Below are 25,337 nucleotides of genomic sequence, written 5' to 3' on the forward strand. Positions count from 1 at the left end.
TTGATAACAGAATAATTTCCTAGAGTCCTGATCCATCTCACTTAGGTATCCTAAATAAGTTCTAGCAAAAGGTGGGGTGAGTATTTGTACACTTCTTTTATTCGCTCTTTATTTCCCCAGTACCAATGGCTAAAGTCTCACCACGTTGTCAGGTGCAGAAATTAGGCAGAGAACCAGGAGCACCTGAGAAGTTTGTATCTGAACCACCAGACACTCAGCAGCTTCTCAAAAACTATATCTTCTCCTGATTTATCACAGCTTTAGTGTCTGAGATGTAATATCTTGCAAAAGCATACAATATAGTCTCTGGGAAGGCCACCTACCACAAACAATGGGGCTGATGACAAAAGAGCATTAATATGAAGCTGTGGCAAGCTGCAACATGGAGGAGTTGGATTTAAATGACAAAACCACAATGATACCAAACCCACAACTTTTGGGTTCAACAGGGGCTGAACATACACTGCATTTTTAACATCTTTCACTCCTTTTATCAAGTCCCCCAGAGTCTGGTACTTGAGCAGGAACAACAAGCCCAACTGGTTTGAGGGTTCATGAGCAATTCATAGCAATTCTCTTCCATCCAAAGAGAAAGCTAAATTTTCCAGAAGTTTGAGCTTATGTTTTTGCTCCTTTCACTTAGTCTTTTCCTGCACTTGGAATGCATTTCTCCTGATCCAATTATCTCCATCTTTTCCTTACAGAACAAACCACGCTGCACGTGCTGCTTTGACATCCCAACCTTGCAGCTTGTCAGGTTTTTACCAGCCCTGAACAAAACTACTCGGCTCAGACAAACTCCCTGTGCCTCCCTCCCCCTCAGGTCCAGTTTTGGCTTCACCCTCTCTTTTGAGCCTTGCAAACACAAACCACTTGTGGCCTGAGTGCAACCACGAGCGCGGCTTTTCTACAATAAATAGTTTCTCTGCTCTTTTCTCAAGGTCTCCAGTGGTCATGAGCATCTCTTTTGCTTGCAGCTGGCAATAAACACCTTTGATTTACCAAAATGCAGGAGAAAAGGTAAAAATGTACAAGAGGTATAATGCATAAAACAAATCGTTCATGAGGACATGAATTCTGCCAGTTGGTATTAAACGGAGATTCATTAAGTTTTTTCTGTGCTCAAATGTTTGCAAGCAAAACAAGTTAAAATAGAGATAATTAGGAAATAAAACCATTATTTATTTGGACTCTTGAAGAAGCAGATATTTGAGGCTGAAAGTATTTTATAAATAAAATTAGGAGCTGATAAAGAATAAAAATTTTTCCCCAAAAGTCTGTTGAACGACAACGAGTGAAGGGGTGTTTGTAAACAAACAGCAAATTTGATCACAACAGACCTATTAATTTGGAATGGACTCAAATACACAGTCAAATGGACATGTATTCTCAGGCTGAATTTTCTTTTAAGCCTCCTGAGATTTTTGTTAATTGCTCTGCAGGCAATGTGTATGTCCCCTAAGGTTTTTCATGTACTTCCTATGTTTATTAGAAAATAATTACCGGCTGCCTCTTACTCGCTTACATTTGCAGCTTTGAAGAAACCTACACTTTCATATAATGCCAAAATGAAAACTGCAACTGTGTCCTCCAAAAGCAGTTGTTATAATTGCTTTAGAACCCTTGATCAATTTAAAATATGTAGCTCTGCTTTGAACTAATAAGAGTCAGTCTAAGCAGAAATACTAAAAGTGTGGTTCAGATCTGCTGCAAAGGTGGCAGGCAGAGAAGCCGGAAAAAGCTGCGAGAAAGGAAATCTTTAACTCCATGGAAATGGGATTAAAGAAGGAATCTTAAAATAAACATAAAGAGAAAAGATATTAAGCTCTAATCCAACACAAGTGAGCTGAAAAACATGTTGTACAATGTTCATAATCATCTGTTTTGACAAAAACGCACTGTGGTGACTGTTTAATATGCACAGTGTATATTCAAACTATTTTTGTAAATAAAAAAGTAAATCTGTGAATGTAATTGCCTTAAGTGTACACTGGAAACAGCAATTAAAGAGAAAAAATAAGGTAAGAATTGCTGTTAAAACAAAGATACAAGAATCTGAAACTTAGGAGCTTGGTTCTGAGTTTTACAGTTTCTCCAGATTAGTTCTGCTGCTCTTCTCCCTCCCTCCAATGTTTTATAAAGACATATCTGCAAAGGGCTGCACACATCACACACTGTTTAATAATCTTCATATTCTTTATGTCTCTTTGCTGAGGCTGAACTCTTTCTTCCAGAAAGCTGACTACTACCCTTTGTTATTCTGAAATATAGCACACTTCCCGTCTCTGCCACAGAAGTTTCACAACTTTTCTTACCCTGGAGAATCACTCCAGCCTTTTAATAACTGCACTTTATCCATGCACTGGCCTTGGAATGATTTTGCCAGGCATTCTTAAGAGATCATCTTTCTCAAGCCTGATAATTCTGCACTCCAGAGCTGCTGGGCTCTCTCTGCCACACAGGTCAGTGTTTGATCATGGACCGGCTGAAGACAGGACAGATGGAAGTTTGTGATGAATGGTCATTTGAATGCTTGGGATGTGACAGAACATTTGTCTTCATCCTCCTCCAGAATCCCTGTTCAGTTACTGCACGTTGCAGCTGCTTTACTTCCTTCTATGGCAAAAGAGGATTCTGACCCTGAGAAGTTCTCCCAGAGTTGGGCATTTCAATTCCTGCTGTGCCATGAAGGCCAGATTCCCACGTCTCTACCACGTCTGCCTCTCTTTAGCTTGGGCTCACTCTTAGCTATCACTATTTTAACTGTTCCAAAACTGCTGAGACAGCACCCCAGAATCTGTTAACTGCTCTAGTGATGTGGGGTGTTCCAGGCAACATTGTTCCTTTGACTCCTGCTTTCCCTTCAGAAACAAAGAGCACACCATTGGCATCACCTTCCTTTCTAGGTCTGGTTGAGAGCATGATGCAGCAGGAGTTCCTCTGTTTTGGCAGTTGTGTTACAATCCAAACTCCTCAAAGATCCATAAGCCAGCCTATAGCTTGGTTGCTTTGCTTCTACACCTTGTTTTACTTTCACCTTCAACTCAGCCCTTCTTGGCTGAAAATCTTGAAAGATTTTCAGTATACATAAAAATTAAATTTCCTAATATAAAGTAATAATTTCTGTAACTCACTGAGCCCTTTGAATGAGGAGAGACTGTATTGACAGGAAAAAACTCTCTGGACTAAAAACACATCTATGAGCCTCTACTTAATCTTGATTGTGCTCTGATTCCTGACCACTATGGCTGACATGATACACAGGCAGAAGGATCCCTGTTTCTAACACAGAATTTTTTAATCAAGAAAAGTCCTCAAAGAGGTACCACATTCCAGCCTGGCTTCTCAGTGCTTCCATGGTCTTGCTCTATCTGTTCTCCTGCTGGAATTCCAAGCAGGTCACCCCACGAATGTGTATCCACCTTCTTTCTCAGTAACCCAGGTAAAAGTCTAAAGGACCCAGCATTAAAAATTTCAGCAAATAGAAAAATGGCATGCCAAGAAAGCCAGTGTGTGAGAGCAGTGGATGCCTCGCTGGTCCAGACAGAAACAGGACATTCAGCACTTTTTCCAAAAGCAATTCCATAGATCCACAATGTCCCTCAATTAGCACATTTTGCAGAGTTCCCTTTCATTACCTCACATTCCCCTCCCCAGGTGAATCAGCAGGAGGAGGTACAGTCTCTGCAGACAAACTACCACTCCAAGTATGACTTGGAATAAACAGCCAAAAATTATTTTATACACCTTCCAACTATTATGTTGCAAAAGATACCTTTCAGTGGACTGTGCAATGTCAGATTGCCTCACTTGAACTACAAAGAGAAATTATATATATATATATATATATGACCTTTATCCTTATGCTCTGTTTTCTCTATCCTGGAGGTTTTTAATACAATTTAGCACTATTATTTAGAATGATTTCACAGTAACAAGAAGGTAACATTTTCTACAGCCTTCTAAAATGCTTCTAAGGTATAAATTAATTTCATGGACTAATTTTGCTGAGGTTTCAAAAGAAAATATAAGTAAGAAAGTTCCACTCACAAATAGGATGCAACTCTGCAATTACAGAACATTCTTGCCAGGGAAAAAAAAAGCTGAGTTTTCATGTAAACTTACCTTTGGCATTTTTGCATTTTTATTTAAAGGAAGAATTTACTCTTCATTTAATAAAACATTTTTTTAGGACTTTGGAATCATCATTTATTAAAATAGAAGAACTTAACCCACACTTTTGGGGCAGACATGACATGATCCCACATATAGAGAAAATAAGCTGGTTTTACCTGAGCCTGCAGCTTATAAAAGTACCAAAGGCTCCATTCACACAGCCCAAGAGAGCAAGCCATAAACACACATATTTTGCTATTTTATTTATTTAAACAAAGTCCTCTACCCCTGCCAAATCAAAACCAGCTTTCACCCAAATAAAAACATTTCTTTACAATGAGTAATACTGCATTCCTGAATTTCATCTGTCCTCCTACACATGCTGAACTGTGAGCTGCACAGGATTTGTTTTTACAGAAAGAAAATGGTCATTTTTTTTTCCTCCTGCACATAAAAATACCTGTTTTCCTTTTTTGAGCTGAAAACTGTTTCGCTCTTTTTGGCTGAAGTTTGTTTTTCAAGGCAAAATAAAATGCAAACTCAATAAAAATACAGACAACAACTTAGGAAAAATGCCTCAGATATGAGAAATTAAGAAAACTAATAAGTTGAATGAAAACACTCAGGCAACTTTAACTGTACCTCCCCTTATGTTTCTGCCTATATTAAGTCCATTAAGGTACATTAACTTCAATAATTGCAGACTCTAAGAATAAACAGTTTAGGAATAATTTACAGATTTTTTTTTTTTACAACAAAACTTCAATGTTGATGTTTGGTTTGGTTTCGGGGGGGGTGTTAGTTTGTTGCTTTGGTTTTTTTAAGGCCAATACTGTTCACAAACTCTGGAGGAGCAGGAACAGGTATCCTGATCTGAAATTCAAAAACATACAATTTAGGATCCTCATAAGGGCAATCAAGATCCCAATACATGAGGAAGACAGAGGAAAGTAATTTACTCTTCCAATAGTTAGAGGAAAGTAATTCTTGAACAATTCCCAGTATACATAAAAATTAAATTTCCTAATATACAATAATAATTTCTGTAACTCACTGAGCCCTTTGAATGAGGATAAATGAGGAAATAATTTAACAGGTGCACAAAAGAGACTGCATTGACAAAAACACATCTATGAGCCTCTACTTAATCTAATTTTTCTCCCTCAAAATGGCCAGCAGTCTCAACACCAGCCTTTAGAAGAGAACTCAGCTTTAGCCTGACAGATAAGTGCTACTATTTCTTCAAAATAAAAGAAAAATGGACGAAAACATTCTCAGAGGCTTTGAAATGTTGTAACATGTTCCATGACTTCCAACAATGTCAGCAGTTCTTCCCTCTGTGCTTGGAAATAAAGTGCCAATTTAGACAGGAGAGCCTCACAAAATCTTTGCCTTCAGTTTTGCCGGCCTTGAGTCTCCCCTCCTGCAGACACCCAGAGCTACCACAGGTGGCAAACACCTCGCAGAAGTCGTAAAGCAAAGGGACATTTTGAAACTTGATTGAGCTTTTCTGAGTCTCGAAAGGAAAGAAAAAAACCAAACCCGAACCTTTCGCTCATCGATTTGCAAACGTGCACCAAAGAGTGGGTTTTGATAAAAATAAGTGTGAAAACAGAAATAGCAATTTACCCTGTGTTAAAGTTTCTAAGAGCACATGATCAGAAGACAGCTGTACGCCCTGAATTAACAAAGAACTCACAGATGCAGACAATGGAGTCAACCACAGAAGACGGTCTTCAGCTCTGCCAGGGGAGCTTTAGGTTGGATATCAGGAAGAAATTTTTTACAGAGAGAGTAATCAGCCATTGGAATGGGCTGCCCAGGGAGGGGGTGGATTCACTGTCCCTGGAGGTGTTTAAGATGAGACTGGATGTGGCATCAGTGCCATGGTCTGGGAACCACGGCAGGGTTCGATCAAGGGTTGGACTTGATGATCCTAGAGGTCTTTTCCAACCTGGTTGATGTGGTTTACAAGCCCTCCAAAATAAACACCAGCTTAGGGACTGATAGTGTCAAATTTATACAGTGTATTGATAGAGAATTCTCCAGGAAAAGTTCTCTTGAGAACTGCAGAACCCATGAAAGAGGAAAGGGCACTTAAACTTTGCTCATTTGCAATGACTAAACAAGCAGGTTTTGTCAGCATATTCAGCTTATTGATTGACCAAGAATTACAGTGTTTAACTGTGTCCATTGCATTGGTTCTGTGCTGTAGCTAATTCAAACTGAGCAGCCTTGACCTTACAAATAGAGATCAGCTCGAAAAAATTACTACAAGCATTTAAACTTATTCATTACACGGGTCAGGACCTGCTGTGCACACACTGCAGCCCAGGGAAGGTAGGTTGGCCTGTTCTTCAGTAAGGCCTCTCAGATGCTAAATCTCCTTGCCAGGCTCATCTACAGCAGCTCTGACTGTTCAGAGCATCAGTGTTGTTGATCCTCACGTTACAAACCCACCAGACGTGCCTGGCACGTGCTGGCATTGCCATATGTGCTCAAATCAACTGCCAGGCACACAAACAACAGCCTTGACCTAAAATGTTGCTAATAAAAGTAGTAAATTTGGCCTCCCTACAGCCTACCATGGAATCCATAGAACTGCCAGGCCACAGTGATCAAAATGGTGCTGAGATGGTTAATTTGAATGTTAAAAGCAAGAGTTCTCTCAGGAGTCTTGGGAGATTTGAGGGCTGTTAATATGAAAGGGCTCTGCAGAACAGAGTAGGTTTGTTTCAAACGAAGTCTTCTCCAGACTCAACGGGGTGGAAAAGAGACTGGAAGCCTTTGTGAGGGAGCAGCCCAAGAAAGGAGCCCAACTTTCAAAGGAGGCAATTCAACAACTCCTGCTGATTACAGTGGCAAAGCACTGCTGTTAATTACTGTCAGTTGGAGGGGAGAACATGTAATATTCTAAGCATGACTTTGGTCTAAGTCTTCAAGCACTGAATAAGTTATATCCAGCAATATGTTTCACACAACATTGTCCGTTACTCCCAAATTAATGTTTTCCTGTGCAGAGTCTGGTGGGGTTTGTTAATAGACAGGCAACAAGAATGGTAATTAAAGTATGCAGTGATGGGTACACATTACAAACAAAATGCTCCCTTTGATCCTGCAGGTTGAAAGGCCTTCTGAAAAACCTTTATCTTGAGAGGAGATAAACACAACATTTGAGAACCTTTTGACTTCTCTGCTATCAGCCTTGCAACTTTTTTCAGTCAGTTTTTAACGATTCTCTCTGTAATTAGCAGCACCAAAGTAGAAGCTGATTGACAAGCAACCAGCAGCTGTTTATGCAGTGGGAAAACCAGAAAATTATAACAGCGTGAGATGTTTATTTAACTCCCTGTGCAAACACAGCACAATCTCACGGTCCCTGCGCTGCCTCCCAGCCACTTGCAAACAACTTGGCAGTGAAAGCCCTGGTGCCCCCAGGGAGAGCAAGGCCTCCTCCTTGCTGGCTCTGCACAGGGCATTCCACCAGACACAAACCAAAGCTTGGGAAGTCACCACCACTTTCCAAATGCGCCAAATTAAATCATCAGCCAGTCTAACCCAGCACTGAGCTTCACTGGGATCAAACCTCAAAATTAGTGTTTGGAGAAGCAGCCATATGAAACATGTGAAATCTTATATCCCTCCCATCAAAGTACATCAAAGTAGCTCAGTTATGTCATCACCGTGCCAAGAAGCCAAGTCTTCTTCTCTTAAAAACGGCTTCTTAAAGCTCACAGATGTTTTAGACTAGTTCTGTTTGTTCTGAGCCCACCCCACTGGGAGCCAGCCAAATAAAAGGAAGTTTCCTCTTTTATTCTGCACAGATAAGAAAAATTAAAAAAAAAAAATATTTTCCAGGTGAATAAAGTGGTAGAAAAGGCATCAGAACAACAGGCCTAGGAATTCAGTCCCACTTCTCCAGCAAATATCTGGAACGCAACTAGAACTGATTCAGCACCTGCAGGTATTTATTAACTTGCAAATGTGAGTTTAATCAATCAGAGAACACAATTGCAAAAAAGGTTCTGATTCCACATTTCTGTTGTGAATATCTGGGCACGAGTCAGCAAAAGTATTTTAATACCTTTGGAGGATCTTTGCTCAAATGACTGCCCACATGAGACCTGAGGCTGCTGGGGAGGAAATGGAAGTCTTGGTTCTGAGCAAGTGCCTGATCTCTAGACTGATATTTTTTCCTCATTTCTTAATGCTCTGACCATGATGAGTGTGGACCCTGCTTATCTTCCTCTGCAGTTCTGCTTACTTTTGCTATTGAACAATTGGGATTTTGATCCAACTCCTCAAAACTCAGTAGGATCTGATGTTGCAAAATGTTGCTGTGTATTTGATCTCTCTCTGTTTAATAATTTCAAGAAAAGCATGACTTAATACAGGGGGAAAAAGAGAAGGCTGTTCCTATCAGAACTGCAATATCAGATGAAAGCAAAATAGATTATTTTCACTCCATTTCTCCCACTGTTTAATAACTTGACTTTTGCATACCAGCATTCCACAGCTATAATACAAAGACAGCTACAGCATAATGCGTTTTCTTTTAAAAGGTCATCATTATATTAGCAGTATTTGATGCATTGTGACCAAAGCACACATTTTTTAGAGATAAGAGCCTATCTAACATTTCTCTTTAATTTATTGGCATCAAGAAAATCTATTTAATTTTTGCTTTCAGAAGAACATCTGCAAATGATTGGCATAACTCAAGGGACCTTTGCAGCTGCAACTTTCTCCAAGAGCAGAGCAGAAAGCCATGTTTGTCAATATGCCTGAGTAGGATTAAAAAAGAACAAAAAGAAACAAAAAATAAAAACCCCCAAACTACAAAACAGTTAATTATTGGAAGTAAATGTTTCGTGATCTGTGTATGGCACCCAGAGCTGAATAGATCATTAGCTAAACTCCCAGTCAGCATTCCACAGAAGGATATGTTTTCCTCATAAGTGCTTGCATAAGTTTGCCAGCAGTCTCAGTGATTTAACTGGAAGTACTTATGTACATAGTGCAATAAGCAAGGCCAAGGAAAAGCACTGATTTTTCTAGGGTCTTAACTTCATAACCATATGCATTTCCGACAGTCTTAAGCATTTTTTTTCCCAGCTCTTGCTGCTCTTAAATTTTCCCTCCATGGAAAGCTACTGCATCTGGCAAATGCTGTCAAGAGCTACACTCAACCCCATATTGCCATTTGGTCCAGCTCCTTCTATTTTCTCTTTGTGCTACCCTGTAGCAGCCTAACTGCAAACTCTCAGCCCTGCTTTTAGAGCATGCACAGGTCAGGGATCACACACAACAAACAGCTTGTTTGCAGCCACCTGCAGAGAATTTAATGTATGGATACAGGCAGATCAGTGCCCACTGGTGTCAGTGCCATCCAGCAATCCCAAGCACGTTCCCTTTACCACCAGAAATGCAGCTGTAGCTCATTAATGAGCAACAGGGACAGGACTTTGTGAATTCCTGTTTCTCATCCTCACAATAAACACACTGTGCTCCCTGTAAAGTAGCTGACAGCTAAAGATCAATACGCAGTGAAACCAGCTAAATAAAAACAATTCCAGGTAGAAAACACTGCAAAGGTCCCGAGGGAGCCCATAAAGGAATAAGTCAGCAGGTGCTGACAGCAACTCCCTCCAGTTCAGAACTGACCCATCACTAGTTTAGCACAATGGGTTTAAAATGACCATCTGGGTGTAAAGGTCCCTTCAGTGTTGTTCCCTTCATGCCAGATTCCCAGCCTGGCAGCAACAGGACAGCTTTGTCCTGAGCACAGGACAAAGCACCCCAAACATCCCAACTCGAGACTCCCAAGCCTCCAGTGCCGTATTCATATTTATCTTTCAAGAACATGTTGAATTGTTTTAATATTTTCAACATTTTATGAAGTACTGCAAAGCCAGGAAAACTTACTAATCTCCATTTATTTCCAACAGTGGTCCACTAAGATTCTCACTCACTGAAAATAGATGGAGGAAGACATTCCCTGCTTCAGAGGTCATATTACTTTTGGCAGTTAGAACTATTTACCAGCTACAGGATGCTGCTGTATGTGGTGTAAATTGGATGCAGTTTCAATAATGGACCTCCCTTCAAACAGACTGTTTTGAGGCAGGTTCTGCATCTCATTTAATTTTAGAACAAGAGGGACATGCTGATTGCTGAGACCTTCTGGTCAGAGCCGTTTGTTTGTTATTTCTGGGCTGTAGGTGGGCTGGTGCTGGAGTGTTTGAGCACAAGGAAGCAGGTGGGTGGCAGGGACCTCGCTTTCCCAGCTGCACTAATTCCCAAAGACTGAAATAAACATAAAAGAAATAAAAGTGCAGCTCACAGAAGGTGTTGAAGCACATCAAATGAGCTCAAAAGCCTCCTGGAGGTAGAGTCTTCCTGAGCAGAGGAGTTACAGTACTAAAGGCACAATATTAATTAGACATACTGGAATAGTATCTGCTGGGAGACACTTAAGAGGATCCTGGCCTTTCCTGGAATTCTTAAAATGCAGCCATGGAAGGAGATTTGGCAGGAAGGGACAAATTGTGGAATTTCTTTCATCGGAAGGATGTTTAAAAATAAAGAAATAAAAATCATTTTAGTGGGTGTAGCACACAAGGCCTGTGTTAAGAGAACAGAGCTGTCCCCTGAGCTTTGTTCCAGTGCAAGTTCCACAGCTCCCAGGAAACATGATTCCTCCAAACAAAATCAGGTGAGTTGACACAAGATGCTGAATTTCATCTTAAAAATCCCTGTCTTCCTCGCTGATCCCCTTTCTCCTAAGCATCATTACAGTATTAATTATTGGTACTTATCAGACTTATTGATTGTTATCTAAGCTCCCTTTCCACTGCTGTATATCCCTTATGGAGCTGTTTTCTGCTCACTAGAGCAACAGGTAGAAGTGCAGCTGTACATGAACTCAAAAGGCAGCAGGATGCTTTCAAACCACAAAGCAGAGTTGAAGGAACTAAATACGTTGTCTGTGAAATGAGTAAATAAATCCCAAGAAATGGAATTAAGATGAGCATTAATCAGGAGGGGTTTGAACATGGCCCACACACGGCCCAGTTCATGGGAATCTTGCTAATTGACTTTCAAAGGCCACTTCATCCTATTAAGATTATCCTCAGGAGACCCTCAAGACTTTTGGGGCAGCAGGGGAGACCGAAAAAAACCCAACCACATTTATCATGTTTGGAAACAAACAGAAATTGATTTTTATTTATCTTATGAAGCAAAACCTCTGTTATCTTTCTCTCCTGGTATTTAATCCTATTTTTCCTAGCAATATAAATAATGAGAAACACCAATTAAGCTGAGGCCAACCTTCAAGGCAGTGAGAGATAAATACCCTGACACCTACTGCAGCAGGCAGGATGTGTCATTTCTCTCGTGCACAAGTGTTGATGCAGATTATGTGACAGTTTTAGACATATCGCTATAGCCAAGCAAGGTATAAATTATGACAGGTCCACATGGATTACGGATGATTCGAAGCAAATCAAAGGCATTAATTTTAATACGGTGGTTTGTCTCTCTTAAATGGCAGCCTTAACTTTCTGTAGCAGCAACCACTAAAAATCAATGAGGTGAGACCCCTGCACGCCCCAGGGCTGTTAACCCCTGGAACTTGAGCCAAAGGAGCCCGTGCAACCAGAGCCACAAACCCAGCTCCCACATTCCTCATCTGGAACACACGGCACCTGCGAGAGCCCCCTCAACAAAATTTATGATTTAAAAAGCATAACTAAGTTTGAATTTCTAAGTCTCTTCTACAGGTGTCTTCCTGAAAGCTCCAGTGGGGGTTCACAGTCCCCTCCACATCGTGGGAACTACAAGATATTGAGGTGCTGGAGCGTGGCCAAAGGGTAACAGAGCTGGGAAGGGTCTGGAGCTCAAGCCTGGTGAGGAGCAGCTGAGGATGTTTTTCCTGGAGAAAAGCAGAGTCAGGGGAGACCTTATTGTTCTCCACAAATACCTGCAAGGAGGCTGTAGACAGGTGGGGATCGATCTCTCCTCCAAAGGAACAATTAACAGGACAAGAGGAAACGGCCTCAAGTTGCAGCAGAGGAGGTTTGTGTTGGCTATAAGGAGAAATTTCTTCACTGAAAGGGTTATTAAGCACCGAAACAGGATTCCCAGGGCAGTGGTGGAGTCACCATCCCTGGTGGGATATAAAAGCTGTGTAGATGTGGCACTTGGAGACATGATTTAACGCTGGGAAAATGGTTGGACTCCATCTCAGAGAGTTTCTCTAACCTAAACAATCCCATGATGTAGCAGGAGCACACGCACAGCAGAGCCAAATGTATCATGAAAGAGTTGAAAATTAAATCAAAATGCTTATTTTACTTCCAACAGCAAGGCAATAGTTCAGCCCAAGTCTCAGCCAGCTCTCAGTGAAGTCAGTGAGAGTTGTTTCATTGAAATCAAACAATGTATGATTAGGTCCTCACAGAATTATCTGTGATACAATACTCAAAATTGTGAAGAGTTTCAGGTTAACATCTAAAAGTCCGTTTTCCTTCTGGAATTCTGTAATGAAGCTACTGTAGGAAAAGAATCAATACATAATTCAGTATAGTGGAACGATTATTAGAGAGGCTTGTTAAATATAGCTCCACGATTTTGAATAAAAAGAATTAAAATCCCTCATTGCTTCAATCATGCTGTACTGAGTCCTACCAAACAGGCTTTTCAGACAAAAAAAACCCCACAACTTTTCCACATTTCAAAATGGAAACTCTAACACAGGAAAAGCAAGTGCAGCAGGGTTATTTTGCAAAAGGGGAGTAGAGGGGGGAAAAAAGTTCCTAAATCTCAAGATAAATTTCACTTTTGTACACTGATAACAACTTATAATTTAGTTTTTTGTGAAGTGTGCCAGGACAAGGCAGGAAAGTGTTTCTTAACTCAGTTTGCCAATTCTCCTTTCAGGCTAACACTGTTATTGATAATATCCATCACAATTCCTTGTCTTCCCAACACGCTGGCAGCAACACCTGAGGAAGTGCTGACTCACACACCTCAACACCTCCCTGTCAAAGTTAATCTGAAATGGATTTTACTTTCCAAAGGTAAAACAGAAGTGCATGAAGTCAGCTACAAATGGCATTCACAGATCAGCTTTCAGCACTTCTCATCACTCCTGTAAGATCTCATGAGTACACCACAAGAGTTTTCTACCAAACCCTTGGAACCTTCAGAGCAAAACAGTAAATTTTATTTCTCTCTTTTTCTTCAAGGAAAATTAATGTATATTTTACACACAGGAGAAAGGCAATTAAACTCTACTTAATTAAACTGGCTCTGTTAAACTCATACAGACACTTTCACAGAGGACAAACTAAGGCTGACTTTGGGTTTTTTAAACCCCCAGCTCTAGCAGCAAGCCTGTGTTATAGCCCTGGCTTTAGAGACCACTAAAGCTACACAGAGAGCCATTTCATGACCTTTACCCATAACCCAACATTTCCAATCAGGCTACATTAAGTTTGGTCTTTAATCTTACTTAACAAATATCGGTATCTTTATTAAACTATTACATCTGTCAGTTGTCATGGGGGCAGTGCCAGCTGTTCTAGCAAGGGCTGGCCCCTCCCAGCCATTCTCGTCAGGAGCCCAATATCCTGAGGCTCTCTCCTACTTAACCACGGGCAGGGAGGGTGCAGCACCAGCCTCCTGCCCTTATTTTCAGTGCTCATCCCCACCCAGAGATCATTATATTTAAGAAGTCATTAAGAGAACATGAAAAAAAACCAATCTAGATTTTTTTGCTCAGTTACCCAAAACCCAGCAGCACTTGCAGATGGGAAGAATGAGAGTTCTGGCACAGATTTATGCAGAAAAACCCAATTTGAGCAGGAACAGCGCTCACCCGTGAAAACTGAACTTCTTGCTGTATTCATGGTTCTGAGCATAATCACTCCAAATCATCTGGTTCAGCACAGAAAACTCATGTGCTGGGAAGCTCCTATAGCTTTGCTTTTGCATGGCTGCATAGGGAACAGCCCCCTCACAGCTCAGCCTTTCCCAAAGCACATTCTGTGTAAGCAAATAATGGTGCTGAAGTTAATGGACTTTAGGCCTGTGGTGCACTGAAGTAAACTCAAAGTTCTGTACAGTGTGGAAGGAACTTAAATACTTTGCTAAATCAGGATCTAAAGCAAAGCTACGGTGCCAGAAGGAGTTAAGTCAAATGTGTTCAGCCCTCGTTCATCACACAGGTAATTTCATTTCAATTAATTACCAGTGCTAACTGTAGTTACCATCACACAGTTCTGGGAAATGATGCTGACTTATTAAACCAGCAGTAAGTAGTCAATGCCTAATGTTTTCAGAAGCATTACGATTAATAGATTTATTATGTGAGTGTTAAAGCTTCTATATTTCAATTTCTCCTAACTTTATTGGAGAAGCTATTAAAGACAGTGTCTCAAAGAATAAAAGTAAAGTGCCAGAAGTAATAATCTCATTTTAAATACAGTTTCTTATTTTGATTTACAATTGGCAGGATCTGCTATTCTGTTATGCCAAAAAACTTCTGCCTACCTGCAGATGAGATCTGACTGATTTCTCAGAAGAAATACCAAATCTTACAGAACATTTTTAGAGTTGCATTTTCTTATTAATCGGAAGAGTGAACTCATCCACTCTGTTATTAAAGATAATTTTAGACGATTTCCTGTGCCACAAACATAACTTTTAAAAATTTAAATGAAATGAGTTCTTTGGTTGCAAATTACACTGTATAACTCCCACAATAAAGCTTTCATTGCTCTAGAAAAATATTATAAAATCACTATTTCCTACTTTTTTCTATGACACACTTGAGTGGCTCCTCCATAAACACAAGCCAGGCTGAATACCAATTCTAACTAGAAGAGCCTTGATTAAAAACAGATACAAAGAAACCACCAACCAACCAACCAAAAAAAAAAACCACCAAAAAAGCTACAAACCAAAACCAGAAAAATCATAACTGGACAACCAAACACTGAATCTTAGGCAACTGAGCTCGTGGCCTTTCTTTCAGCCACAGTGAATCCCTGGGAAGCTCCTGACCACAGAACTTAACAGCTGCCTTCCTGCCCTCCAGATCATTTGTTTGCCTCCAGCATCACCTTGGAACCCAAACACATTCAGAGAAATTAAAGAAACCCCCTTATGCTTCTGTCACACCTGCCTGGTCTCCAGGACTATTATGCATCACAGAAATAGGTGCACCTTACTAACAGCTGCTGTGTAAATATCAGTAATATAATGTGTTTTGAAACATCACATCAGCGGTAAAGTTAAGGAATTGTAGAGTTGGGATAAGTATTTCAGGTCACATAAAAGCCACTTATAACCTTGGCATTCAGACTTCTCCAAATTTGCTTTTTATTATGGGACATAAAAAACAACTCATTTAAAGTATCCTTATGTTTACAGCTTCAATGCAGTTTCACAAAAAAAGGGTAAAATTTATTAGCTATGCCTATTATATATTATATTAACTACAACAGAAGACCTGGAGCACACTATTAATCATCTTTCCATGATGACAGAACTACAAAAGGCTGTAGGCTGCCACACCAATTCTCAGGGACTACTTTAGCCAGAATTAACCCAAAACACATTTGGATTTGTGGCCATTTATGGCTCTTATACAGCTGGAAGCCAGCACTGTCACCAGTGCTGTGGCACCAGTGTTGACACCCAACACCAGCACAGACTGTCCTGCTCCTTTCCTGCTTTCAGTCTCACCTCCTCCTTCCCTGACTCTCAACAGGAGAAAGGAGCACTTGGCCCAGGGTCAATTCCCCACCAGAAGATGGATGCAGGGAACCAAACACACCAACATCATTTTGGTGTTCACACGAGCATATTTTTATGCTTTTTCCAAAAGTAAAAATATTATAAGTACACCGTTCTCGTAATTTCTTGAATTCTGCCTCCCACTGTATTTATTCATTAAAGTTGAAGTTATGTTTTTATATAGGTTGGTGTTAATGTTTTATAAAGGTCAAATTATAGTTGCCTCCCTACTGTTTTATTGTAAATGTTGAGAGCTGGCACTGTAATTTAAATTCCAGCTAAATAAAGCAGGCAGGGGTCCTACTTGCAACCAGGCAATTTGGTTTTTTAGCAGACCAGAACACATTTTGTGTTGCTGCTGGTTCACTGCCACACACAGGAAGGTAAACAAACCCCATGTGCCTGAATGCATTCACACCACCAACATTTCTTATCGGGATAGTTAGTAGAGAATACAGATATATTGTCATTATAGAATGTAATATAAGCAAAGTAAAAAATGCACCCATTTTTTACAACCTGCTTTACAGTATTTTAGCAAAGACTGCAAGACAGGACAACTCACTTTACACATAAACCCAAGTTCCACATCACTGTTGATAAGTTTTACCTTCAGTAAAACAAAGCTGACTCCCTGGCAGCAGAACAGTCCTGTGCATCAAACAGATTATCATTTACTGCAGTCTAACCCGTATTTGAGCTCTGGTACTGCCAGCAAGTGGTCCAAAAGTGTCAAAGATTTACCAATGCTGGCTACAAACTTCAGGGAGGAATTTCTCTTTTGCTATCGACTGCCTGTGAGCTGTTCCAGCACTGCCTCTCTTTTGCTGCCTTATTAAAGGCCCCTCAGTTCTGCTCCAGTTCTCTCCACAGCTGAGAGAAGAAGGTTGCACCAGGTTTTTTATTACTTTTTTTTTTTTTCCAAAGAAAGTAAACACATCAAAGTTAGTATTGTAAGTGGAGCTCCTCTCTAAAAAGCAACATCCCACATCAATATAGGAATATTTTAGGCCTTCCCAGGGCTACAAGTTTTAGTTGTACCTTGTTTAAAGAGAATTCTTTGATAAAGGAATTTCAAATTTTGTTGAAGATAATCCTTTTCAGGAAGGGATTCTTATTTTAGCAAATCCTACCTCTTGTCTGTGTTGATATTTGTTGCAGGGACTAAAAGAACACAACACAAACATTTTAGTTGATATTCACATATCCCAGAACATGACATGCACTGACTCCACTGTCTACAGATTCATTTGTCTACCCAAGAAGCAGCAGGTCCAAGGCACAAATATGCACCAAGTCATTCCAAACTGACCAGGGTTTTCAGAATCAAGCCATTAAAAGTTGGTTTGGTTTTTTTTTCCCTTCTCTAGAGGAAAAAGTTCAGGTGGATAAGCTGAACAGAGGCATAAGGCAAAATCAGAGGCATTAACTTCCAGCTAGAAAAATCACTCAATCTGAGAAATTTCTGAAAGACTGCATGAATTTACAGCTAGTGCTACTTATTCTCAAGGCAAGGCTGAGAAATCCCATGCCACAAGAAAGCTATGAAAAGGAGATGTGACCATTAAAGCAGACAGAGTGCTCTGTCTGAAAAAAGACTGATTGAAATAAGCAAAGGGAAAGAAAAACTGCAACTTGAAGCATGATCATAATTACATTAGAAAAGTTGTAATTTGATTTGGATTAGCAGAGAGAAATCCTAAAAGCTCAGAATTAACTGTGAACTACATCTACGATTATTTTCAAGAATACTTGCATGCTTTAAGATATCATTAAGTTAAATGAGATTCTATGTTTAAAGGAAGATTTAACCTCCCATACTCCCATTAATTCTCGCTAAATGTCCACCCTGCACTTTGAAATGTAATGGAAAAGGTTAGCTGGCCATGATTCTTTTGAATGGTGCTTTCCTAAGATCCTCAAATTAAGAGTTCTGTCAGAAATGCAGGCTGTGAAAATCCCAAGCAATGTGCTACAGGAATGCATTAATGTCTCATTGCGTGGTAATTTGTGCTGCATCTGTTTGTCAGACATGGACAGTTTCCCCCTGACAAGGTCGGGCTGGTTCTGCAGCCCCTTCAGGCTGACCCAGCTCTGAACTGTAACCACAACTCATATTGCCACAGGAAGACAACCCTGTTAAATTTTTGTCAACCATAAGCAACGTCAGAATATTTTCTATTTTCTTGTGGGGTTTGCCCCGAGTGAAGCCACCTACCTTTTCCTGAAAGACAGATTTTGACCTTCCAACGTGTTTCTACACCTGCAGAGAAGGAACTGCATCACGGCCTGTGCTGGTGATCAGCTCAGAAGGAACAGCTCGGTTAATCTGATTTTTTGTTGTTCTGAAATTGCCAACTGGAAATGAACAGAGATGTGTCCCCTGCAGAACCCGGGGACATTATTAATACGAGGTTTGCACCGTGCTGGGTGAGAGCCCCAACCTGCTAATCCTGAGCAGTTGGCCATCGATTTGGGTTATCAGGAGAACAGCTGGCCCGTCTCAGCCACCCAAAGCCCACACGTATTTCAAAAAAATATTAGCTGAGAAACATTATGGCTCTTGGAAGGGCTCCAGAAACAAATTAAATCTCAAACCAAGTAATCTGCTACTTTTTATCTTCCTGAATCCAGACCAGCCCGTTACAAGAGCATTCGCTGTGGCTGCAGGGATTCTCGCTCACTTTTCATTTGTAGGTTTGTTTGGTTTGGTTTTTAAACAGGGTTGTGTGGCTTTTCTCAACAAAACTGACAAGACACTTTAAGTTTAGATTTTCATTTCCTCCACCTTGGAATTATAATGTCAAGAGGAGGTTTCACCAAAACATATCCCTTTCCCTCTGTTACTCTCCAAGAGTGACTGCATCCCTGAGAGATTCTGACCTGCTCCTGATGATACTCTTCAGAGACTAAATAATTCTTTCACTCTGCTCAGTCTAAAGTCCTATCTTTAAAAAAACTAGCTTAATTAAATATATATATGCATAAAAATCAAATGGTCTATTTTTGACTCATTCCCCCCTGGGTCCTGTTAATAAGCTGACATGCACCGTTTGGAAGGGAACTGTCTGACCACCTGAAACCCAACAATCATTTCTCCTATTTTTTTTTTGCTTTATTCATGTGTGAGAGCAGTTTAACAGATGATATGACATGGTTATGTTGCACCAGCAATCTGCTTACATCTATTCAGAGACACATCTGAGACATTCTACATTATTTAGTCACAATGTGTATTTGCAATGCACGTGCAGACAATTTTCTCCCTCCATGTAAGAGTTCTGCATCAAACTTCAATTGAAGGGTAATGCCTTAGGTATTTCAGTGCAAAAGGATCTTCCTCGCTCTGCCTCCAGGAACATGTTGTAGAGTTCTCAATCTCCCACTTTAAAACTTACCATTTTTCGACCATTTTACATATCCCCAGATATTTTCTGGAATTTTAATAACATGGGAATAGCGTGATTAGGATATGTGGCTTCGAATCCTGAGCAATATTTCTGTCCACATAGAATAACAGAGTCCCAGATGCCTGGCCTTAATCATGTACCCATGTGTCAGAACTGAAGCTCTGGTATTCAAATTCTATATATGTATGTGAACCTATTAAGATATATTTTAGAGTATAACAAGCTCTGTCTGGGTAGGAAGGTTGAGATGCCTTTCTACAGAATCTGTTACCACATGCCAAGGAACGGGAACCAAGTCATTTTTCAACATTTTCTGAAGCACATTCTTAACACAGCGAGTAATTTATGTGAATGGAAAGTAATTTTAAGATGTTCGTAAAATTCAAAACGCTTTAAAGACTTCTTTATTTGGAACAGCCAGCTTGTTTCAACAAGGACACGCTGCAGACAAGTACACCTGAATAGGTGAAAAATCCAGTTATCTAGCTATTACCCAGAAGTCTAGACAGTTTTTCCTGCAAGAAATTACTAAGCTTAAAATCTTACCTCGCTTGAACATGTCTTTTTATACAAGCTAAAAACTACAACCTGCAGTTCCAATTACCCAAAGCCTCCAATATTCAGCACAAGGAGTTAACACTGGCATATAAAGCTCGTGTCAAAGCTCCACAGAGGGTTTGGGGTGTTGCAGAGGGCTGGGTTAGGCCTCCACCTTGGCTCTCTGCTAGCCGAGGGAAAAGGGAAGCGGGGGAGATGAGTGAAGTGCGTGTGATGACACGCTCTGCACGGATCAGAATGAGCAAGGGAGCAACTGCAGAGCTGTTGGGAGCATGAAAGAGCCATGGGAAGGGGCCATCTGTGCAGTCAAATGGCATGGAATTAGTGGGAAGAGTGGATGTGATAAATCCCGGATCTCACGTGGCATCGTCTCAGAATCAACAAGGAATGTTTTGATGTGTGATCAGGGCTGTGATCCACGTGCACACGGCACTGTGGTAGAAGGAACGGTCTTCTCTGATCTTTCCATAGCATTTATTCACTTGGGACAAAGGAAATCTTGGAGGCCACAGCTTTGCTAGACAACAGAAGAATTGCTTCTGAGCACTAATGAGCAGTCTAACACATTTCACATCATATGGGTAAACAACAACTTGAATAGAAAAGTCTTTGTTAAAATCCACAGAACAAAAAAAAAGTACCCAAGTGCAGACAGATCCTGAAGCAGCCTGAGCTCTGAACACGCAATCCATCACGTAAGAGACAGAAGAGGTCAGGCATTAATTAACATCCAAATTAAAGCTTCTCAAGTAAGGGTCAAAACTTCCTTTGTTTTGACATTTAAAGCACTGGCAATGTACTCCCCCGTTCAGTATGCACAACACACCACCTCGTGCTTTATGTTAATTGCCTCCATTTTTCAAGTGCACTATTTGATTCATTGTCAATTAAAAATACCCCCAAAAGCCAAGAGCGATGTATGTTAAGTATAAACGTGATTAATGTAACACAATTACATTTCCACATTTGATGAGTCTGATTAGGAACTTTCTATCAGCCCAGCACGACAGAGCCCTGTCACTACCAGTGACCTGCCAGCCTCGCCACAGACAAGCTTCCTGATGGAGAAGCATTTCGTGGCCACAAGTGTTTCTGACAGGTGTAAAACCTGTAATTAAATGCTGTCAATTAGCACTTCATCAAGAATGTAGCCATCTTGATGATCTTTTCTGTTTGATGGCAGACATGGTCCTAGGTGTAAACAAAAAAAAAAGCTCTAAGGAAGAAAACAAACAGTCACACAATTGCTTGCTAAAATAATAATTGTGTGGGCAGACCCTCTCCTACTTCCAGAAAACGAGTCTATGGGTCCTCTCCCACTACATCAAAGGAACATCTGGTTTAAGAAAACTGAATTCAGAGAAAAAAATTGGGCAGGCCAAAAGTAGATGACCAATGCTTGATTTTGTTTGTGATCATAGAAAGCACAAGTTATAAGGAGATAAAGGGGTCTGAGGAGGAAAAAAATAAGGCCAAAATTAGAAAAAAATAAATGAAAAAGAATGGGTAAATGAAATGGACCAAGTCTGGAAGTTGCTGTTAAATGAGATGCAAGGGTACATAAATAAATAAGAATTAAAAAGCCAGTTCAGCCTGACTACAATGAGAGAAAAACTAATAGCAACTAAATTCCAGTGAAACTAATTGGAAGGGGGATATGCACAGACAACTGGACTTTTTATGGCCAGCTTACAGGCTTTGATAAGAATTGCTACAAATCAGAACAAGAAATAAGAGAAAAGTCTGTATCCTCGGTCTGGGCATCTCTTCCTTCTTCTCACCAGTAAATGTAAAATATAATTAACATTGCCATATGTAGAAGTAATAAATACATAAGAAGCATCCATAACCTATATTTAATTACGAGGGAGATGCCAGCAATGAAATGTACAGTAGGTCCTTGTTTAAATTGAAAAAGAAAAAAAAAAAAAGAAAAAGACTGTTTTATTGCACTTCAGAAAAGAATTAAGAGCTCCTTGGCTTATTGAGGACTACAAAAACAATCACTGTTATGGGCCTGCTTTGCATATTTGCTCTATTAATTTACACAGCCCTGGTAAGCCTCGCATTGCAATGCAACCGCTGAATTACCCCGCTCTCGGGTAATGGGGATAAAAAGATGCAAGAGCATGCAAAGTGTATTCAGACAGACAATTAAAATTATCAGTTCTGTTGACAGCTAAAATGAAGAAACTGTGCTGAGGTTTAATGCTGCTGCATGAAGGACACACGGCTTGCGAGTGATTGAATTAACCGGGATCACGCGCTGACGGGCTGCCTTTGTCAAACATCGCACATTAGGCCAATTTAGCGTCTGCTTATTAAAATAATTTAATTCCAAAGATTGTTTCCAGGCATTTCTGAATCTTCTCCTGCTCTTCCCTCCTCCTCACATTACCGATGGCATCTTAATTATTGTGCTCATGTTACACCAGTGCAAACTGCTGGGTCACCACAGAACAGTCCAGTAAATCTGGCTGAGCCAAATCCTTTAGGTGATCCTCTCCCAATCAGCAGGAGATCTGGACAGACACACTACAGCCTGAAGCAGATAAAGTATACAACAAAGGCCATTTTTATTAAATTTAAAACTAGTTTATCACTATTCCTTTTTTTTTTACATAGGTCTTTAACCCTGCATGCTTATTAAATCTACTATGCTTCTTATATTGTAAGATTTTGACTTTTAATCATGCAGGAATGTGTTTGGCAACTCTTCAAAAATTAGAATTCCAAAGACAACAAAATTGCCCAAAGAAATTAGAAGTTTGAAATCTCTTTTCTAAGCTGAAGAAGCATCTCCCATCTCTGAGTAGTATTGCTATTCATGATCTAAATCTCCCGTGAAAAAGCAACTCAGACTGAGCAACATCGAAATGCTGAGACTAAAAAATGCCATCCTAAAGGTTTATTTTAGCACCTGTTAGAGGCTGAATAATTTAAGCTTAAGAGAGTCATTTAAATAGACTTTGGCAACTACTTCTGACGCTTCATTTTGAAAAGTTAGTGCTATTTTAAAGTGAATGCACACAGATTAATTACACCTTCATCCAAACGAGCCTAACAGTGAAAATACATCAATATGTAGTAGCAATATGCAGAGAGAAGTGAAAATGGCAGCCTTTAAGTCTTTAAAGGCATCTGGATGCACCACTGGATAAGGCACTGCCTTGGTTTGACAGTGTTGAAGTCCCAAAGCTCCAGGATGGAATGAACAGGTTGTGACACTGAAATGTTGGAACAAACCAACACCAGGACTGAAAGGCAGTTAAAGCTCCTCAGTTTAATGCTCTGAGTGCCTTGTGCCAGACTGGATTTTATGATGCGGCACCTGGTCAGGGGAAATATTGCTGAATATCCCAGCTGTGTGACACACACAGTAACATTCTGCAGTCACTGATGATCCCAAGCTCCATCAAGCCTCCTCTGAAATTCATGTAAAGTCTTGGACTTGCGCCAGATATGAATGAAACTTTTAAGATATAAAGTTCTAAACCTGAGTTGCAGAGATTATTTAATAGTGAAATGTTGATAGGAAAGTCCTGATTTTCAAGTAAATTTGTTTTTTAAAAAGTTATGTATTCTAAGTTTTCACAATATTCATATAGTCCTAAATTATTATATATCGTATTTTGTCATCTCTAATACGTGGAACAGAGTAAAGTCTGTAGAGATATAGGATTCATACAGGGGAACTCAGACAGAATCATGGCAACATTCAAAATCCTAAGTACAAAAAACAAAAGCTCTCTGATAAATGGTAGGAATCAAATGCATACATAAACAATTCTGATTTTTGCACAATAGTAATATATGAAAATAACGTACGGTTCAGAACCAGCCGGTCCTCTGTGAATTCAAATGGTTTCTCAATATGAAAAACCTTCTGCTGGAATCCAGGGACACATTCTAAATCTTCTGCCCATGCAAGCAGCAGAATCTGAGAGGGAAAAAAAAAACAGAAATAGACTTTGAGCATCCATTCCTTCATCCATCATGTTGGCTTCTGGGAACGATACCGGGTCTGGGCTCAGTGCTCATAAAACAAAACATTGGGCTTCATACTCATAAAACAAAATATCCATCACATCACAATTCCCTTTCAAATCTTGCTAAACAATTTTTTACATAAGGTTTTTGCTTTTTTATATGTGGGCTGGCATGGAAGTTACAAAATACTAGCTTTCAAGGTGAAGTTCAGTTCAGAATATCAATAAAGAATATTATTGATCTTCCTGAATGATTTAATGTTGCTCCTAAAAATCGTATGCATTGAGCTTAGCTGAATACAGCTAGACTTAAATATATGTTTAAATTAAGCACATGTAAGTTGATCTGAATAAGAGATAAATTAGAATCTCCAAACCTATTTCAGGAACTTGATCACTAAGTTATAGAATAAATTCTTTATTCAAGGGTAAAGTTTCACCTACAGAAGTTTCATTTATAAAAGAACTTCTTTGCTAATAAATGCAAACTGTTGGTTTTCTCTTCTTCCCCTCCAAGCCAGAGTTTGTCCATTTTCCCTATAATCAGAAGCTTGTTTACACCAAGGGCAGACTGAAAAAGAAATGTGTGCATCACAGTGGATCTGAAGATTAAGTTGAATACAGTTTGTGAAACTGTTAGCATGTGGTCACCAAAGTTCTCTGTCACCACAGGAACACCTTGACAAAGGAGGAAGCTTAAAAGCAAAATAAAATTGCTTGGAAATAGGTACAATATTAATCTCAGTCTCTGAAGCATTTTACTTATGAGGAGAGAAAACAACCTGAAGGGTTATTTTTTCTTGGCAGCTGGTTACACGAGAGCATGGAGGTAAGAACGCTCCAGGAAGAAGAAGCAAGAAAAAAAATTACTGCAAAGATTAAAAGGTTAAAGAGAGAGGCAAAAGGAGGTGAGTTTAAGAGTAGGAGAAGCCAAATCATATTTTCCAACCTCAATATGTGTAACTACATTTTCAGAGGCACTTTCTGCTTCAGAACCTCCAAAGGTGTTTTTCGAAACCTGACTTTCAGGTGGGGTACTGAGTATTCTGATCTCAAGTCATTATGGCCAATCTCCTGCTTGCTGAGCAGCCAAAGCAAAATCAAGTAGAGAGGGTGCACGTAGAAACCAAAAAGGAAGCAGTTGAACACAGGGGTTCTGAGTGACACTCGCTCTTAAATTCAGGTGGCCCTGCACAAATGGTACATTTACTCAAGACACCCTCAACACACAATAAAGTTTTGCAAATAAAACTGTGAAGACAATTTCTCCCCTATCCCACACTGGTGAATGCTGAAGGTTCCTTTCTGCTTCAAGTGACAAACTGCACTCTCACTTCTCCCAACACACCAGCAGCATCACTCAGTCCTACTTCTACTCCGTTATCATCTACATCTGCTGATCTTGATCCTGATCCCAGAGTGATGTCCTGTGAAATTTTAACATCTGCACCTTCCCCTC

General features: G+C 40.0%; 1 protein-coding gene across 2 annotated transcripts in view; it reads right to left on the reverse strand.

Annotated features, from left to right (window-relative positions):
• The window catches only part of CDH13 (cadherin 13), a 447,767-nt gene that overhangs the window by 336,980 nt on the left and 85,450 nt on the right, over positions 1-25,337 (reverse strand). For both annotated transcript variants that reach the window (XM_027646729.1, XM_027646728.1), the window contains exon 2: positions 23,718-23,829. In XM_027646729.1, coding sequence (XP_027502530.1) covers positions 23,718-23,829 — 112 coding nt within the window. The remainder of the gene's footprint in view (positions 1-23,717; positions 23,830-25,337) is intronic.

Source organism: Corapipo altera, unplaced genomic scaffold (assembly GCF_003945725.1).
Source record: "Corapipo altera isolate COAL_440 unplaced genomic scaffold, ASM394572v1 62, whole genome shotgun sequence".
Taxonomy (NCBI): domain Eukaryota; kingdom Metazoa; phylum Chordata; class Aves; order Passeriformes; family Pipridae; genus Corapipo; species Corapipo altera.